The sequence below is a fragment of the Hypomesus transpacificus genome, chromosome 1, assembly GCF_021917145.1.
Source record: "Hypomesus transpacificus isolate Combined female chromosome 1, fHypTra1, whole genome shotgun sequence".
Taxonomy (NCBI): domain Eukaryota; kingdom Metazoa; phylum Chordata; class Actinopteri; order Osmeriformes; family Osmeridae; genus Hypomesus; species Hypomesus transpacificus.
Window position 1 is genome coordinate 5,974,760 of NC_061060.1, and position 10,702 is coordinate 5,985,461.

The following is a 10,702-nucleotide window of genomic DNA, read 5'->3' on the forward strand; positions in this document are numbered from 1 at the left end:
ACGAAACGTTGGACAAGGACATTTTAGGAATAGGAAGCTGAGGACTTTTGTCGCATTCTAGTGACGTAAACTAACACTTTCAGTCATGGCGGCAGAAGGTTCGGAAGACTTCAGCAACAACGGGGAACTCGGGGATCCTTCAGGTTGGCAACAATAATCGATTAAACTGTAATATAATACTTATGGCGGAACGATGCAAATATATTAACCCTCGTTGTTTGCTGAAAATAAGTTAATTGTGACAATATCCGCCAACAGAGCAACGTAAACATGCACAGACGGATAACGCCGTTAGCTAGCCTAGCTACATAGCTAGCTAGCCAGCCGCGCATTAGCCATGACCGAGTTGACACGTTTTTTGGCTCCAATGAATGAAAAATAGTGGCCTCCCCCTCAAACATTTCTTTACACCTTGGTTATTGTTAGCTTTTAATATGTTTCATAGCAACTTACCGTCCACTATGATTGTTGTATATGTTGTGTGATCAAGTAAAACAAAAATGTTATTACTAGTTAGCCAGTTGGCTAAGGATCTTGTGGTATACGAACACCGCTGAACCGTACGTTACTGATAGCTTTAAGTTCAACTCATTTGCTCATCAACGAACTTCTTATTTGACAGCTCCGGAGGTCTCGGAGACTTTCGAGTCTGCAACAGACATGGCTGTTGATTCCGAGGAGAACGCAGGCGGTGAGCTACCCGAGGTGGCGCCAGCCCCAGATCCAAATGCATACACCATGCCTCCGGCCGAGGAGGATGATGAAGGGGAGTTGCCAGTGGACTTTGACCGCCTGTGGAAAGCGGCCCACGACAATCCACAGGATTTCTCAAGCTGGACTGACCTGTTGCAGTACTGCGAGCAAGAGGTTGGAGAAATGTACAGCATCAGGCTGGATATTGTGTATGATACGTAATTTGAAGATTAATGATATGTATTGTCACTTAACAAGTATGAGGTTAGAAACAAGATAATACTGGTCACAGAAGTGTTAGTAAACCATGTTTATGCAGTCGAAGTAGGACCACAGCCCCACTGTGGTCATCTACAGAGATGACCAGTTCTCAAAATGATCTCAATGTTTTTGAGTAATTAACTAACTGAAGACAAATAATGACTAACACTTACGTCCCTTATGTCTGCAGAGTCACATGACTGCTTCTCGGCGAGCTCTTGTAGCATTTCTGGCCCGCTATCCACTATGCTATGGTTACTGGAAGAAGTATGCTGACCTGGAGCGCCGGGCTGGATACACCACCAAAGCAGAGGAGGTAAAGGAGGAGGGGCTTGGTCGATCGAAACGAACGACCCCGCTCAGAATATGTGATGTGATCCCTAAACCGTGTAGTCTCTGGTGTTCCAGGTGTGTGTGCAGGGATTGCAGGCCATCCCTCTGAGTGTAGATCTGTGGATCCACTACATCAACCTGCTCCTGGGCACCCTGGATATGAACCAGCCAGAGTCCCCCAAGCGTATCCGCAGGTACACTTCACAACTGATAGTGTATTTACCTAGCAGATGCCTTTATCCAAACACGTACACTTCTAACTCGGCACACACTAAGGTTTGTACAGGCTCATCCACATACATAAATCTGGCACACGCGTAATGCACACCATACACACTCCCACGAGTTGTTGCAGCCCGATCATCCTTGTGCAAGGCTGACTGTCTCCTCCCTGTCTTCCACCAGTGCGTTTGAGGAGGCGCTTGTGGCCGCTGGGCTAGATTTCCACTCAGATCGCCTGTGGGACCTCTATGTGGAGTGGGAGAAGGAGCAGGGGGACATGAGGGCTGCCACGGGGGTCTACGACCGGGCGCTCAAGACCCCTACGCAGCTCTACAGCAGCCACTATGAGAAGTAAGACCACACAGTATACAGTCAGACAGCAATAAGGTAGAATAGCTGGCTGATCACTGGAATCTAGGTTCCCATCCAATTCTCCCCTCTTCTCTGCCACTGCCCCTTCAGATTCAAGGTCCACCTGAACACCAACGAGCCCAAGGAGGTGCTGTCACCAGGGGAGTATGAGGAGCTGTGTGTTGAGTACAGGCAGGCCCTGAAAGCCGAGAGGGCGGCCGCCCGGGCCGAGGGGGGGGAGGAGGAGGAGGAGGAGAGGCCCCCGGGGGAGGAGGAGGAGCCCGCATCCCTCGATGGCAAAGACTCCGTAAGTTAGCCTGGCACACCTAGGAATGTCAGCACTCGTCAGGCAAATCCATCTCTCATCGAGGCAGTGAAGAAAGGGTTTGTTTAGGCAAGTGGCTTTGTTTGTCTGAGGTGTGACCATGCTTGTTGTTGTTCGATAAGGAGGAGATGATGCAGAAGCTGCGAGAGCTGGCCTTGGCTCGCAGAGAGAAGGTCTTCCAGCTGATGGAGGGGGAGGTCAGGAAGCGCTGGAACTTTGAAGATGCGGTGAGGTCCCCCCTGATACACACACACCTAAATATTTGTGCTCACTTACTGACTTTCCTTTTACGATTCTCCCCGAAAACACATACTATGTTGCTCAACCCTGACCTCCTCCCCCTCCTCACTGTACCTGCAGATCAAGCGTCCCTATTTCCACGTCAAGCCTCTGGACCGGGCCCAGCTGCGGGCCTGGCACTCCTACCTGGACTGGGAGCTGACCCAGGTGGACCTGGGCCAGGGGGAGACGGAGACCGAGGACCCCGAGTTCCTGGAGGCCCTGAGGGACAGCGGGGTGGTTGCCGGGGGCGACCGAAGGGTTCGCGTCCTCTTCGAGCGCTGCCTCATCGCATGCGCCCTCTATGAAGAGTTCTGGACTAAGGTGAAGGGAGACTGCCGTTGTTGTACCGAAATCCGTGACCTATCAAGTCTGACCAGGGGTCGCTGTTCTAATGGCAGACAACCACACCTGTGACTTGTCAGCTTGTAGCTTGTTTTTCCATTGGCTCTAATGTGTGTCTGCATGCATGTGTTGTTTTAGTATGTCAAGTACCTGGAGCCTCAGAGCTTGGAGGAAGCGAGGACTTTGTTCATACGAGCATGTGAGGTCCACCTGGCCCACAAACACACCATCCACCTGCAGTGGGCCACGTTTGAGGAGAGGCATGGTGAGAACAAACCTCACACACCCCTACACCCAGTCACCTCCATCGTGCAGTGGCAGGGAAACCCCAGGGCTTCTTCATGTGTTCCTCATCCTTCCTTCCGTTTCCCTCCTCAGGAAACCTGGAGGAGGCCAGGAGAGTGCTGGTGGCTCTGGAGGCTGCCATGCCTGGCCTGGCCGTGGTCCGCCTGCGTAGGGTGGGGCTGGAGAGGCGAGCTGGCCGCACCGATGAATCGGAGGCGCTGCTAAGGGATGCAGTGGCCCAGTCCAAAGAAACGCCGTCCCTCCATGCTTTCTACTCCATCAAGCTGGCCCGCTACCTGCTCAAGCTGCTGAAGAACCCGGGCAAGGCCCGTGGAGTCCTGCAGGAGGCTCTGGAGATCAGCCCGGTGAGGGAGGGGAGGGATGAGTAGCTGCCCAACGCCTTTTGATTTTTGGGCACTAAAATAGCAAAAAGCCTTGCCGGTGCTGTACTGTGAAAGCGGCATAAACTTCTTTAGTAAACACGGATGAAGTATACCATTCAAAACCAGTAGGAGGAAAGGAAAGGTTTGGGGTTAAGCGTGGGGTGCAGACGAACTACAGGAAAGGATGGGGGGTGTGGAGGAAAGGGAGCTGGGTGAGATGGAGGGATAGAGGGGGCTGTAAACTGTCCATTCCTCCCATCTGTCCTCTTCACGCTAACGCTGATCCCATCTTCCCTCCTCCAGGATAACAGTAAGCTGCACCTGAACCTGCTGGAGCTAGAGGTGTCAGGGGACCCCCGTGGCTCGCCTGAGGGGGTGCAGGAATGTGTGACACGGGCACTGGCCGCCCCCCTCTCGCCCCGGACCAAGATCCTCTTCTCCCAGAGAGGCTTGCAGTACGCTGAGGACTATGGGAACTCTGTGCAGAGGTGAGTCAGTTCTGTTCAGAGGTGAGTCAGTTCTGTTCAGAGGTGAGTCAGTTCTGTTCAGCTGTGGACTGTGAACTCAAGAGGGGGGTGACCCAAAATGGGGTTTGTCATGTGAATCCAGTCATTCATCCATGTTTTGCTCTTTCCTTTGCGCCAGTGTGCTGAGTATCTATGAGGAGCACCAGAAGCTCTTGAAGGAGCTGGGCAAGAAGAGAGGAGCGGAGAACGGGTGAGGAGGGGAGGTCATCCGAGGCCGGGGGGGGGGATGACACAAGTTTCATCATTATTAGGAAATATTTGTATTTACCTGGTTCATTATGGGTATGTCAGAAATGTGATTGATTAGTCAAACTGCTGGTTTACTGGCGGTCCACAGGGATGGGGAGGAACCCGAGAAGATGAGTAAATCAGACGACGGCTCTGCAGACCCTGCCCAGGCCCCTCCCACCATGCCTCACGTTCCCATAACCACGCCCCCTCCCCCCATGATGGGCGGGGACATGAGTGGTCAGGGAGGTTATGGAGCATACAACAGCTGGTACCAGGTACTTGAAAGGATTACAGCCTGTCTCTTGTAATATCATAATGCATTTGCTCTAATCTTTATACTTTTCTTACTTGCATAGAACTGTACATACTTCCTAAAAAGCTTCTAATCCATTTTCTTTATTAGCAACCACAATATGGAGGTTACGGTTACCAGAACCCATGGAACTACAATCAGGGCTACTATCCTCCCAGCTAAAGGGGAAGAAAAAGACTGTAACGCACCAGTGAACAGCAGGAAGTCGACCCCTGAGGACGTTTCAGCATTGAGTCTCCACCGCCCAGTCCTGAGCCCATCAACAATCAGCCTTCCTCTCTCCTTCCCTCCCTCCCTTACAGAAATCACCATTTAAAATATCCATGGCCCACAGTCTGGCTTAACCTAACCAGATATGTTGAACAATGATTTAACCTCGAGGGTTGAAGGGAAGGATGGATGGCTGTTTGTAGCCCAGAACACAGCTCTGAATGACTGGACGATCCCATCTCTGCAGGAAACCCCTTCGCTTGTCAGGAACCGGAAGTGTGAGCCAGTCTCAGTCTGATCTCTGAAGTTGTGCGACTGTACATTGTTTTTACAATAACTATTTTTGTATTCTCTTAACATCCAAAAGGCTCCCCCCCCCACCACCCCTCTTGCTCTTTTGATTTTAAGCTTGTTTCTGTCTACTTTGCGCAGTTACTGAAACCTTGCATCATTCCGTACTTAGGCTATTCTTTTTCTAATGTATATAAGGGTGTTTTATAGTGTGGCTATGATGTCCAAGCTCTTCAGTCTCTCATGCAACTGCTGTGTCTTTCTGTACATGTAGCCTATGAATGATGGTGTTCCACTCTGACTTGGCTCAGTTGAATCTTCAGGTCCTGCAGACAAGATGTTGGTCCAGCCATTTTGTGAATGTGAACACGTATCCGACTGTGTGTCTGTCTTGGTGCTCCAGTCACAGGAAGTCCATGTAAGGGTGATGTCACGCTGTACAGTGTGTGTAGTGTACTTAATGCAATAGATTGGCCATAAACTAATAGAAGTAGTGTAGTGGTCTGTGCGCTCTTTAAGAAAAACACTCGCTGTCCACAGGATCGCTGCCATTGCATCTCTCCTCACCTTTATGAATGCCATTCCATTTTGTTTTACTCCAATGCATGCACAGTAGAATTCAGTCACAACACCTGTGTGACTGAGTATCTTTTTACATATTTGAATTCACGTGTGGGCCTCCACTTTTACATTGTTCAATAAAAATGTTAGCAAATGAGATGGCATTAAATTGGAGTTGGGGTGGGTTGGAAAGATGATATTAGTGGTTCATGTGGAAGAATGATCATAATCACCTATTAGACCAGAAATATACCTAAACCATGACTGTATCTTGTGTACTTGATTTTAATGGTAATTATAGGTTTGACTTTATAAAAAACAACATTGTTGTGCTCTAAGTCAGTTTTATTCAAGCAAATAGTGATTTTGTCAATGATCAGTACACCACTAAATTCTTAAATTTACAAACCATTTCCATGTGATGTGTTGCTGTATGGAACCCATGTTAACTCGAGGTCTTACTATATAATCAATGAATTCTTATGAGTTGCTACATAAGAGTCAGATTGAGTTCAACACGGTTTGAGGAAGATCGATTTGTTGTTTATATCAGGACTGTTCCAGAAAACTGCATTGACCGATTGGCCAGCTAACAAAACATTGTAGTGATAAAAAATGATATAGTAATTGACTACAAGACACTTCAGGCCACCAAAATTCTTAAAAATTCTGTCAATGATAAGTTTTATCTTGTTTAGCCAAAGTTGGTTGGCTAACATAGCAAAGCTGCTAGCTGGAACAGTGTCCTGTGTCTTCTGTATTTGTGATGAGTGGAGGAAGAGGTAGGCTCTCATAGCGCCTACTCTCCTAGCTAGCAACTTCTCACTTCTTGGCAACGACCAGCACAGCCGAAGGCACCAAACCTGAACCAAGACAAGAAAGAAGGTGCAGAAATCATCAAAAATATGACCGTAGATTTGTGGGAGAGGGATACAAGTGGCCAAACTAGAGAATGTCTAATAAGAAGCTTAACAGGTTTCAGGATTTTTTTGTTGTTGATTATTGCTTGTTATAAATGCATTTGTTTAAAGTTGGAAGCTTTGCTGTAACATGTACTAGTACAGGCCTGTTGACAGTGGTGGCTCTCTCTCACCTAGCTCCCGTAGTGGTTTCTCCATGTCCAGCTCGGTGTAGACTCGACGGGGGTACGGCGACAACAAAGTGAAGTCCTGCCCCTCGGCTGTGTTGCCGTTCACCTGGATGTAAACTCTCACGGCGGCCAGCGGCTCCTGGGCCTTGAACACGGCGGTGATGGCTGAGCCATCCAGCATTCGCACCTACAGACACAGAATGAGGTGTTTGTGCCAAAGTCTGTCTTAATGGTTAGTTGTGTCCATCTTCTGACTCGAAAAATGTTATTTTCTAATTGGTTACACTCGCCTTACCCAGAAAACGGTATCTCTGGCACATGGGCCCCACTGTCACCACACCACATGGCTCTTACCTGTATCCTGCACTCATCATAATCTTTCTTGGCAGGGGGCGGACCCTGGCTGGTGGGTGAGGGGGGGGTCGGGTCAGCTGTGGGGGAGGAGACTGTTGTGCTGGAGGAACCACCTCCGAACTGAGGAGAAGGAGAACAAAATAGACGTTAAGGGAGATAAGTACTTTGGGAGAGATGGATGAAGTCATGACAAATATTGTACTAGATTAGATGAGTACCTTCTGTGCTCTCTCCTCTCTGTCGCGTGCTATCTTATCTCTGACCCTCTGTCTGCATTGAGAGGCAACAACAGAATTGACCATGAACAGTGGAATTCACAGCACACTAGAAATGGGTATAGAGTAGAACATATTAGAATGGATCATACTTGGCCATTTTGTCCTCCATCTTCTCTCTCCTGCGCAGCTCTGCCAGCTTCTTCATCTCATCGTCCTGCAGCTTCTGTTTGATATGCAGCAGCTCCTGGCCCTGCTTCCTCCTCTGCTTCTCCCTCTCCACCTCCTCCGCTCGCTCCCTCTCTCTCCGCTCTTCCTGTTTCACTCGCATCAGCTCCTCTAACCTGAGACAGGCAGGGCCACACACACACACACACAAGTGAATGGAGATGGTACAGAAAACTCAGAGTTCTGAAAGAACCCTTTTTGCCGATGGTTCTGATTTACTGGGAAACACCGTGCTTACAACACCTCCACCACCATTTTCAATCATTTCAATAAAGCCAAGTGAGTATAAGAAAGCTTTGAGGAGTCACTGAAGCTCTCTGACCTCTTTACTTGCTCCCGTTTCTCCTCTTCTGTCATTGGCCGTTTGGTACTCCCATCCTGAATCATGTCAGTCATGTCTCCAGTCTCTCCGCTCTCTGTCAATGGCCGGAGGGTTGACACAGGAGAAACGTGTTATAAATGATGAAGATGTATTAAACTAAATTAGAATCTTTATTTTTAGCTCCATATTTTTGGTGGCTATTTGTCATGAAATATGTTTAGTGGTGTGGTTTAGAGTGTGACATACAAGGAATATGAATGCAATATTGCCCTTAAGACCACCTACCTTCAGCTGTTTGAGTTGAGGGTTGGGCTGGGCTTGGCTGGCTTTCTGTTCCTCCAAGAACATTCCCCACCGGAGGTACATATGGCTCGTCAATGTCTGGGTCACCCTCATGCTCCATCAGCCTGTGGGATACACAGAGACATGGAAAAAATACCAGACAATGAAAAGGAAAAGTCTGGTCATTCTGAAAATGTCAACAGGATCCGACTCTTTACGTATCTTATACTTACCAGTCCATAGCACGTTCAATCCCTTGATTGCCTGTGTGTGCCACCGCCTTTTCTCTGGAGGCAAAGACACATACTCAAATTCACATTTGATTCCAAGTTATAAAACGTAAGTATGATCATTTGGTTACTTTGACTGGTACTTACGCTCTATTCCTATCGAATCCCATTTCCAAAAGGCTGTCAAGCGTCGTTTGTTCTGCCATTTTGCTGAAAAGAAAATGAAAGTTTGTACTTATATTGCTGCCCAGAGAAATTAAATCAGTTTAATGACATGTCATATTTACTTAGAAGCAGGGGGCATAAGAACGGAAAACGTTTCAGTAAACAGAAAGCAATTGGCGATCCAAAGTTAACAAACACAGCTCATATTTTGTTTATATGTTTGTGCCAGGCTCGGCTAACTGTAGCAAGCTAGCTGGCTAGCTAATACATGGCTAATTTCAGGTGGCTAGCCTCTGGCTGTCTACAGAATACTGTATATTGAACAGATTGATCATGTGTAGTGTGGATTATCATTGTATCATGCAAATCATTTTGGCTAAATCTTCTACTGCGTTGTTATTTAATATTAAATAGCATCCTTTGATAACCAGCTACTCACATCGAAGTCAACAGTCGAAACCGCTTCCCTTCCACATGCAAGTACGGAAAGTCGATTTGGACAAGAGACTGCATTTCCAAAACATTCCCATTCACTGTCATTGCTGCCATCTAGTGTACTGACACGGTCAAGTCATTCTCTCTCTCTCTCTCTCTCTCTCTCTCTCTCTCTCTCTCTCTCTCTCTCTCTCTCTCTCTCTCTCTCTCTCTCTCTCTCTCTCTCTCTCTCTCTCTCTCTCTCTCTCTCTCTCTCTCTCTCTTTCTCTCACTCTCTCTCTCACTCTCTCTCTTTCTCTCTCTCTCTATTTCTATGTGTGTTTGTGAAAGTGTTGTATGACTATATACTTTTGTGGGCGTATTAACAGGATGTAGATGTTATGGGCTGGGTTTGTTACATATTTACTGTAAGTATAATGATTAATTTATCCGACCCTTTTAAGCGCTCACTCCCGTCTGTATCAACCCTTTGCCAAGAACCAACTCTTGAACACACTCTTCATTCTCTTCCTATCCATTTATTTCTAACCTTTCTAATCTTACAAACAAACATTTAATTATCTCTCACTATCTACATTATCTATCTTTCTTTTCTTTCTCTCTATTTACTCTCTCCCTTACTTCTCTGCTGCACGTTGCCTGAATGGCCTCAATGAACTGAGCTTCCAAGGGGTGAGTATCCATTCATAAAAAAATTACTGGTTGTAAAGTAAAACTAAATTTAATTGAATATAGATAGAAGTAAGGTTATGTGTAGATTTTTGTTGCAGACTGCTTACTCATTGGCTGTATGGCTGTCATTAGCCAATTTATTTTATAATAAGGGGATTGCAATGTTTCTACAGTTACCTACTGCGTTACCTGGTCACAAAGTACTTCCGGTAGATATAATTAAATATTGAGGGGATATCAAAATCTAGACTTATTCTGATTAACAAGAAGAACATGGAACAGGTAAGACTGGAATTAATGGTGAGTAAGGTTGAAGGAGGTAACAGGGGGCCAAGGTCAGTTACTAGCTGGTGAATTGTTTTATTGTTTTGTTTTTCAGTCAGGGAATATATGGCGAGGGCTAGGGGTTAAAGATCACACTGTCAAAGTCGAGATCATTTCTCGGAAGGACTGCAATTTCAAATCTGGAGTCTGAGATGACATCATGGTTTGGATTTGATCAAGCTGCCTACAGGTCATCGGATAATGTTGGGGTTCCCTACCTGCTGTTCTACTAAAGTTTTAATGACACATTGTCAAACACTGAGAAATATCTTTCTAATTCAACTTCTGTCAGTTAAACTCATACTTATAATGACATTGATCATCGACCCTCCATTGCATACATAATCCTCCAGTGGGTCATTTGGTATGATTTGATGGCATATGCTCTATATCGTAAGTGGGTAACAATCAAAATGAGCTTTTACGTGTTATTGGCTGTACTACACATCTTCAAAAGCTTTACAGATTGCATTGTTATAACTCATCATAACCAACAGGGAGCAGTGTAAGCCTATGGTAGATCCTTCTGAGCAGACACATTTGCATTTGCTCAAATATGCTCAAATATTTTTCCCCACTACATACTTATTATTCATCACACAAGTCGAGGTTTGGGAAGAGTCCATTATTCAAGTGTAACCAGTCCTGACTATTACTCTACTCTTCATAGAAATAACTGTCTCTAACTCACTGGATTTAGTGGTTGTGGGTCTCACTGTTTGTAACAGCATCTCCATATGGAATAGCTCAGGGTTCCAGTGGAGCTGCTGTTATG

At 46.5% G+C, this 10,702-nt stretch overlaps 2 protein-coding genes across 3 annotated transcripts; one reads left to right on the plus strand and one right to left on the minus strand.

The window, feature by feature from the left end:
- The first annotated feature begins 71 nt into the window (after nucleotides 1–71).
- On the plus strand, nucleotides 72–5,764 carry si:ch211-114c17.1 (pre-mRNA-processing factor 39). Of its 2 annotated transcripts, none has more exons than XM_047020888.1 (14): nucleotides 72–143; nucleotides 623–867; nucleotides 1,145–1,270; nucleotides 1,348–1,481; nucleotides 1,693–1,860; nucleotides 1,972–2,167; nucleotides 2,308–2,412; nucleotides 2,546–2,788; nucleotides 2,948–3,074; nucleotides 3,188–3,459; nucleotides 3,781–3,965; nucleotides 4,123–4,194; nucleotides 4,342–4,510; nucleotides 4,639–5,764. In XM_047020888.1, exons 1-14 carry the CDS (start codon nucleotides 86–88, stop codon nucleotides 4,708–4,710), a joined length of 2,172 nt encoding a protein of 723 aa, XP_046876844.1. In that variant the 5' UTR covers nucleotides 72–85; the 3' UTR covers nucleotides 4,711–5,764. The 2 variants fall into 2 exon arrangements, with proteins under 2 accessions (XP_046876844.1, XP_046876852.1); XM_047020896.1 differs by having other exon boundaries at nucleotides 1,363–1,481.
- Nucleotides 5,318–9,039, minus strand: ubxn1 (UBX domain protein 1). Its single transcript, XM_047020907.1, has 10 exons — nucleotides 8,936–9,039; nucleotides 8,479–8,541; nucleotides 8,335–8,388; nucleotides 8,105–8,226; nucleotides 7,820–7,913; nucleotides 7,422–7,613; nucleotides 7,273–7,324; nucleotides 7,055–7,174; nucleotides 6,704–6,887; nucleotides 5,318–6,473 (listed from the first exon to the last, which is right to left on the minus strand). Exons 1-10 carry the CDS (start codon nucleotides 9,034–9,036, stop codon nucleotides 6,433–6,435), a joined length of 1,023 nt encoding a protein of 340 aa, XP_046876863.1. The 5' UTR covers nucleotides 9,037–9,039; the 3' UTR covers nucleotides 5,318–6,432.
- Nucleotides 9,040–10,702: the final 1,663 nt, after the last annotated feature.